Source organism: Myotis davidii, unplaced genomic scaffold (genome assembly GCF_000327345.1).
Source record: "Myotis davidii unplaced genomic scaffold, ASM32734v1 scaffold32, whole genome shotgun sequence".
NCBI lineage: Eukaryota > Metazoa > Chordata > Mammalia > Chiroptera > Vespertilionidae > Myotis > Myotis davidii.
Genome location: NW_006286587.1, coordinates 3,329,124 through 3,337,513, shown reverse-complemented (window position 1 = coordinate 3,337,513; position 8,390 = coordinate 3,329,124). Strand labels below are relative to the sequence as shown.

The following is an 8,390-nucleotide window of genomic DNA, read 5'->3' as shown; positions in this document are numbered from 1 at the left end:
CCCTGCCTGCAGGCTTCAGTGTGCTCCAAGCCAATGGTGGCTGAGCAGCCGGCTTGGGAACAAGGAAGCCAGGGCCAGCAGGCAACAGAGGGGCACACTGATACAAGGATACCACCAAGAGGCATGAATTTTGCTTGTAGCTGCCCATTTTAACACAGCTCAACAGGCTGTTTAGATAATCACATTATCTAAATAATTCCACATTACACTTGAAATTAGAACCTGGAACAACATGCAGCCACAGGCCTCCACTGATAAGAGGAAGCACAGCACTGACCCTTGTCTCCCATTCTCCTAAACATGCCGGTGTAGTGAGAATAAGGGCTTTTAAGTCAGATGGTCCCAAACCAATTATTTTTACAATGCAAGTGCAAGTGATGTATTGGAATGAACGTTATGAATCAGAAAACTTACACAACCGAGAACTATAATATGCTATACAAACAACACAAGATGAAGGTATACTGTTTTCCAGCTTTTTTATTCTCTTAACATCTTAACAAAAGAATATTCCCCAAACTTTAAAAAATACAGTTTTATATTATATACATATGAGTACAGATTCCAATATCATACAAACACTGCCATGTTAGAAATACAGTGGGAGGGCATGCTATAATTCACTGCCTCTTGGAGGGTGTAGGCTCATGGATATGTTTTATTATTCCAACTACTTCCGTTACTTGTTATCCTGATAAACTATTAGGCACCTAGGAAATTCTCCAATGCATTGTGAGCGATCTAAGTTCTATTAAAGAGAAGTGGAAATTCTCCAGTTTCCATGCTCTGGACACTACTTTTTTAAAAAAATATTAAAAAATGACTGACAATAATTGGAATTGATTCCTTATAAGTTAATCAAGAAACCTAAGGAAAAAAATTCTAAATGATAGTTTATTTGTATTTAAAAATACATTGGAAATTCTGCATATGCCCATGATCAAACTTATTTTCAATGCACATTAAATACTGATGACATGGTTTGATCTGACAAGTCCTTTTTCAAAGTAGGGAGATTCCTGTACATTTCCACTGGCCCTGCTGCCAATGATGTATATTGCTTCCTTGCTAATGATGGCGGATGACCTTCATCTGCCATTGATCACCTGAACAGTTTTCCGACCATAACGATAATAACTGTAAGCTGATGCAACTGTGGTGAAAGCTGTAAAACACCTTTAATGGAAAAAAAGAAAATTTAGTTGTCAAGTAAAGATCAGTAACTATGAGAATGATAAAATACCTTAAAATTATTTAAAAAGTAAAAAAGGCTGTGGTATAAAATTATTTTTAACTACAAAAATTTAAATACACTGCTTTTCTTCAAGACCTCATTAGAATTAGTAACGTCAAACAAATCTAGTTCCTGAGCCCAAGAACATAATGATAATCCTAGCAATTGTCACTTTACCCAGACATTCCTCTAGGTGTCTTACATTCTCACTAGAGGACCAGTGCTAGAAATCGTGCCTGGGGAGGGTCCCTAGCAGCTGCTGGCTGCCAGCCGGGGCCTCCCTTCCCCAGCTGCCGGCTGAGGCCTCCCTTCGTTCCGTCCCCGGTGGTCAGCGCACGTCATAGCAAGTGATCAAAGTCCTGGTCGGTCAAACTCCTGAGGGGACACTTTGCATATTGGGCTTTTTATATATATAGATATTATTTTTGCAACAGAGAAGTTGGTCAGGGCCACGGAACCCACCATAGCCTGGCCTGGCTTCAACTCTGGAGCCATGTGCCCTTTCTACTACTCCATGCTGCTGAGAGTCTTAGACTCTATTTCTTGAAATCTGAGTCATTTAAAATAAATTTCATTTTTCTTTTCTGATTCTTCCTTAAGCGAACTGCCAGACTGACCCGACTTTCTGCTGGAAGTTAGATCAGTGGTGCTCATGGCTTGCTGAATGCTCACAGCCAACAGGGTACTTCTTAGTGCGTCGAGCACTTCTGCTCCACCAGGCGAGGTTGTAGGACCATCCAGACTATTTTTATTTGATCCCAAAGCTGTTCATGCCAGTTAAATATTCTAAATTCACACATACCAATGAAAAATACATGTAGGAAAAGCTGCTGTTTCTGAGAACTAAGTGGATGCTTTGGAAAGACTTGATAACCAGCCAAGTTGCTAAAAAATACTATAAAGTAAACAGATAATGTGGCTATTAAAATACTAGAGAAAATGTTACAAAATCTAGAAAGTTTATATTCAGATTGCTTTGTAAATGTCTTAAAGTCTTATATCACTTTAAAATAAGCAGAACATGAAAATCAGAGATGTATTCAAAGAAAAGGTGTTGGTCTTATTCAGAAGATGTAGAATGAATAAGAATCACTGTACACTTACATATCCTATATAATAAAAGCCTAGGTGGAGTCACGCCCTTGTGTGACATCATCACAAGATGGCCGCCACAAGATCGCCACCCTCACATTGTCACAAGATGGCCGGCAGGGGAGGGCAGTTGTGGGCGATCAGGCTGGCAGGGAGGGCAGTTTGGGGCCAATAGGCTAGCAGGGGAGGTCAGCTGGGGGAGATCAGGCCAGCAGGGGAGGGCAGTTGGGGGTGACCAGGCCCTGCAGGGGAGGGCAGTTGGGGGGACCAGGCCTGCGGGGGAAGGCAGTTGCAGGCAAGATCAGGTCGGCAGGCAAAGGCAGTTGGGGGCGATCAGGCTGGCAGGGGAGGGCAGTTGGAGGTGATCAGGCTGGGAGGGGAGCAGTTAGGCGTCAATCAGGCCAGCAGGGAAGCTGTTAGGGGGCGATCAGGCTGGCAGGCAAAAGTGGTTAGGGGCAATCAGGCAGGCAGGTAGACGAGCAGTTAGGATCCAGCAGTCCCAGATTGGGAGAGGGATGTCTGATCCCCACAGGGGTCAGGCCTAAACCAGCAGGCGGACATCGCCCAAGGGGTCCCAGATTGGAGAGGGTGCAGGCTGGGCTGAGGGACACTACCCCCCGCCACCCATGCACCAATTTTCTGCATCGGGCCTCTAGTATTTTAGAAAAGGTTTAGTGTGTGCATAATTTTTAAAGCTTCTTTAGCTTAACTGACTGGTTAACCAACCATTTTCTGGCTTAGACTGCATCAAGCAAGGTTTTAATTATAGAGTTAAAAGTATAGTAAGATGCAGTGCTTCAATATCAGTGTGACACATCCAAACTCTGAGAGTTTGAATTTGACATATTTAAAGGCTATATTAAGCACAATAAAATAAAATTCAAAACCCTTTCTCCAAGTTTCCCTCCACAACAGCCCTTTCACTAGGCTGGACACACTTCCCTGCCCACCCTCCTACACTTGACTTTGCACAGGGTCTGTCCTTCACCAAAATAGCCTCCCCTCAGTCTCTCCCAGTATAAAATCCACCCGGACCTCATGGTTCAAATGCCACTTCATCCCTGAAACTGTCCCTCTTCTTCCCACCTGGAAATGGCTTCCTTCCTCTGAAATCCCAACGTATCATCTGTACCTCTCATCCCCTTTTAACTTGCATGAAAGCTCCTCAAATATAACTTCTACACCCCATATTTGATAGTAAGCTTCTTAAGAATAATATCAACCATAAAATATAACCCATAGCTTTACCTGGTTGGTACTCAATCAACACTGTAAGAACAAAGTAATTCTAGGACTACCACAATAAGCCATTTTGTTGACATTCTCACAGGGTAATACTAAATTTAGCTTACCAGAGTATCGGAAGATAAAAGCCGTGAGCATAATTGAAAACCGGAGCTCCCAAAGAAGCTGCTACCAAAATTAACTGGACTGCTGTGTTTACCTAAAAAAAAAAAAAAAAAGTCATCCATGAACAGTGCCAACCAGATCCTGTTTCAAGCTTACAAGACAGAGAAACACAACATACCCTCAGCATGTTTAACGTTCTAATATTCCTGCCAAAGAAGCTGGCATTCACACAAAGGGGTGAATTTCACCAACTGGCCCATTTGTCTGCACAGCTGCTCTTCACAGCAAAGAGAAGGGCAACTGTCAGAAAATACCACTATCTTGCATTTCCATAGCAATTCAAAATGTTGCAAAGTTCTTTGCCTTTTATTTCAGTCATTAAAACAGCCCTGTGACTACGGAAATAATTTTACAGATGAAAAGGTAATGCAGTTAGTAAAGTGACTTGCCATTAATCACAGCAGGTTACATATCTTAACCTAGAACCCAGATTTCCCAGCACTTCATTCAGTGCTATCGCTTGCCTGCCTGTCAAAACTCATGAGGTTAGAACACTGAAATGCACTCATCTCCATGAGAGGCTCTCTGGAGGAAATGAGGATTCCCTACCTAAAAGACAACATGGAGGACTAAGGAAGAAACAGAAACAGAACCAGAAAGACACGAAGACTCCCTCTACTCATCCTGAAAAGTGCCTGGGGAAGAGTGGGTGACAGTGAACCAGCGGGTGGTGTGCCTAGAGAAGCACCTATGTTCTATCATCCATTCTGCAGCCAAATTACAAGAATTCCAATTTGTTTTAAAAATAAATAATAAAAACTGCCTGGAGAACTTCTTGCAAGACCAAGGATTTGAGGCATTTGTCCGTCCACTTCTTTAAGCCACTTCCTAGCTGTATCAAATTACTGTGACACAAATGTAAGTCACCTGAATTTAAAAAATAAAATAAAAACCCACATATATAGAAAAAGTTCCACCCAGGGAATTTCTGGTTTGAAAGTAATCAGCCTCTGGCTGGTGTGGCTCAGCTGGTTAGGGGTGGTCTTGTGCAAGCAGAGGCTGCTGGTTTGATTCTCAGTCAGGGCACATGCCCGGGTTCAGGATTGATCCCCGGTAGGGGGCATGTGGGAGGCAGCCAATAGATGTTTACTCTAACATCAATGTTTCTCTCTCTCTCTCTCCCCCTCCCTCTCCCTTCCTCTCGCTCTAAAATTCTATAAAAATATTTATTAAATTTAAAAATAATAAATAAGTAAAAGCCATCACCCCGCTGTTCCAAAGATGACAGGCATCGCCAGCCTAACAAACTGCCACTACAAAGGATGGGCACAAGAATGAGCAGAGCAAACTTGCCAAGGCCACTAGAAAGATACATGTGCCTTGGGAGCCATTAACAGTGTCCTCTCTGTGTGCGAAGATCGGGCAACAGCTATAATCCTGAAGTGGCTCAGCAAAACGGGATGGAGACTTAGAAAAGCAGTTGTTTATTAAACTGTGAATAAACTTTCTCCTATCCCTTTGCATGTAACAACCGAACTTGAAAAGGAAACAACCTTACTATAAATTGTTTTCACCAAAGGGAGGTGGGGTGGTGAAACCAGAAAGGAACCTTCATAACCTCTTTGTGTCTGCTTTCCCTAAATGGTGGCCCTATTACCTCATCTTACATTCTCAGACCACCACCACAAAACACAACACATATCTAAAAATTACAAAAGCTTTGAGAACAAAAATATTGGGTTAATGACCCCACTCTCTATCCACTACAGCCAATGCATTTAAGTTTGCCTCATTTTCAGTTGCTCCAGGCTGAGGTTTATATTCAGTGTAATAAGCTTAAAAGGACGCTGTGTGTCTCTTACCTTGCTGATGAAGGTTGGTTTTAACCTAGCAGTAGCATAGCAAGGATTGAAATACTTAGAAAGTGTTCGCTGGCAGAGGACAAAAAAAAGATAAAAATTTACTCAATTTAGCATTCAATTTCAAATAAGCATTTTGTTATTATATGTAGGTAACAGTTAGTCAGCGCTTACCACAGGCCTGGCTCTATGCTACAATAAGCCCTTTATCTGCACTTTCTATTTTCCTAAATGAGCATTATCTTCGTTCTTTATAAATTATGCAAACACTCCTAATAGAGCTTGGATGGGGGTAGCTGGTCTAGGTTTTAAGCTGCAGTTAGTTATGTGCTATCAACTGAAAGGATTTGGACTTAAAAGGAAAGCATGTCTGTTTTAAATTGATCATTCTGTGTTCACTGAAAACTACCAAAGCAAGATGACAGTTAATGTGTGTTTTTTAAAAAATTCTTAGCAAATAGATTTCTAAAAAATAACTGCCATAAATTATCCCCATAAAGTGAAACTCGGTATACAACAGATTATTTTTCCCCCCTTAAGTGCTAAGTAATAATAAAAGAACATTTTCTTTGAAATAAACTCACCGGTTCTGGAAGAGTTCGATATCTGACATAAAAAACAGCAACAATCAACATTATATCTCTTGAAATTATCATATAAGTAAGTGGAACTGAAAATCAAAAATAAAATAATTTTGGTTGGGATTTTTAAAATTACTAAGATATTACACATACAGTGAAGCCTTACCATAAACTGGTGTTTCTGATAAGCCTTACCATAAATGGGTGTTTTTCATAAGTAAAAATTTTCATTTTTTTATAAACATCTATTGAAAGTTTAGGATCCTTAAAGTGAACCACTTATTTTTATCTTCTTTTACATGCACTCAAAACAAAGTGAAAAGAAACTACGCTTTCAAAGTCTAAGTTTGCCTTTCAGAACGTTGACCTTCTAGGCCTCCTCCTGTTTTGTTTTTCTTGCACATGTTTTAAGCTGCAGTTAGTTATCAGTGTCAGCTTTACTCAGCTCTACCCACTTCTGTTATTTCTCAGCTTTGTAAGTTTGGGGGGAAAGATCACCACGCCCACTGTAAGTACATGGGATAAAATAGTAAAGAGGTTGGAAAGGATGTCAGGGTTCGAATCATAGTGGCGTCTCAGGCCCTTTGACTGCTTGCTTCTGCATTCTAGCCAACTTTATAAACAATAAAATTTGCTATATGTGCCACTTGTGAAGAAACAAAATGTTCTCATTCTTGTCTGGGCCGGTTCCTACCCCAACAATTGCTATTTTTTCTCCTGCCCCATTCATTCAGTGAATTCTAACTAAACATGAATTCAACTTGTCAATACTTTCTCATTATTCCTTAGATTCTACAGCATGACCCCAGAGGCAGAGCCAGCAGATGGATATTTTAGATGGATGCCAGGAGCCCCTACTACTCCCTTGTGGAATGAGAATGGGAGGGCAGAGGGCTTGTTTCACTTTATATCCTTCAGTGCTGCACGAAGTCTTAACCATCAACATGTATCAATTTCATAAGGGGAAAATTATTTTTTTTAAAGGAGAAAAAATCCTGAGGCTAAAACATAGTTCAAAATGTTTCAATTACTAAAATAAAGAATCACTGTATATCCCCCTTTCCATAATACTTTCAAACAGCTCTTTTGTGAATTACTTTTGAGGCTATACTTATGGTCCTTTCTAGCTTTGACATTCTGTTGATTTTGCAACTTGAGAAAAAATCTGACTAAAGAATTACAGATTTAAATTTTAAATCTCTGCTGGTCACAGCTATGATGTAAGTGTTGATCCTTGGCCTAGTCTGGATGACTAGATTTCTCCAAAGAGAAAGTGGTTCTCCATGGAACTCATGGCGTTTGGAATACACAGATGATACATACAGTTATATGAACCAAGAAACAAAAGCCAACCTGCCATGAGTTTTAGGGACATTTTTGTGACTGTCAACAACCTTTTCATAGCAGTAATTAGCTAGCACCACCTAACAGCAACCAGATTTTAAAATGCAGCAAACTTAGGCAAATTACATATAATAAATCTCCTAAACATAACATCAAACAAGAATAAGTACCTGGTAATGTATTTCATCACCATGGGGGAAAACAACCAAAAGACTTGTATGCATGCATATAAGCATACGTGATGGATGTGGACCCCAGGGGGTAAGGGTGAGGTCAGGATTAGGGGAATGAGGGGACATTGGGAGGATAAGGACACATTTGTAATATCTTACTCAATAAAGGGGAAATTATATATATATATAAGACTCAGGTCCCAGTTCTATTAACTACCAAAATTGTAATTTATTAAGCATTGTTTTAAATATTTCTTACATATTATTAAGAATATCAGAAAGAAGAGAACCAAGAAAACATAGGATAGAAAATTATCAAAGACATAAACAATGTTCAGAATTGGAGTTTTCAGACTGAAGGGGACTCCTTAAAACCCAGCACAATGAAAGACTCACTCCAAACTTGAGTAGGATCTAGAGCAGTGGTTCTCAACCTTCCTAATGCCAAGCAATTTAATACATTCCTAATGTTGTGGTGACCCCCAACCATAAAATTATTTTCGTTGCTACTTCATAACTATAATTTTGCTACTGTTATGAATCGTAATGTAGATATCTGATATGCAGGATGTATTTTCTGTTTTATATATCTACAGGTTGAGAACCGCTGAATATGATAAACTATATCAGCCTCCCTCTCCAAATGAAGAATTGGTGTCTCAAGCAGGTTAATCTACCCAGGGTCCCATAGTTAGCGGCAAAGCTGGTGCATCTAGGACTGTCTAATCTGAAAACTACTATAGGTCTTTTTTTTAGC

The 8,390-nt window shown here is 40.1% G+C and overlaps 1 protein-coding gene across 1 annotated transcript in view; it reads right to left on the bottom strand.

Annotated features, from left to right (window-relative positions):
• Positions 1–875: 875 nt before the first annotated feature.
• The window catches only part of CRLS1 (cardiolipin synthase 1), a gene marked incomplete at its 5' end in the record, with an annotated part of 20,800 nt that continues 13,285 nt past the window's right edge, over positions 876–8,390 (bottom strand). The window contains 4 exons of the mRNA XM_015560223.1: positions 876–1,176; positions 3,679–3,770; positions 5,539–5,607; positions 6,120–6,205. Of these exons, the coding sequence (XP_015415709.1) occupies positions 1,089–1,176; positions 3,679–3,770; positions 5,539–5,607; positions 6,120–6,205 (335 nt within the window). The remainder of the gene's footprint in view (positions 1,177–3,678; positions 3,771–5,538; positions 5,608–6,119; positions 6,206–8,390) is intronic.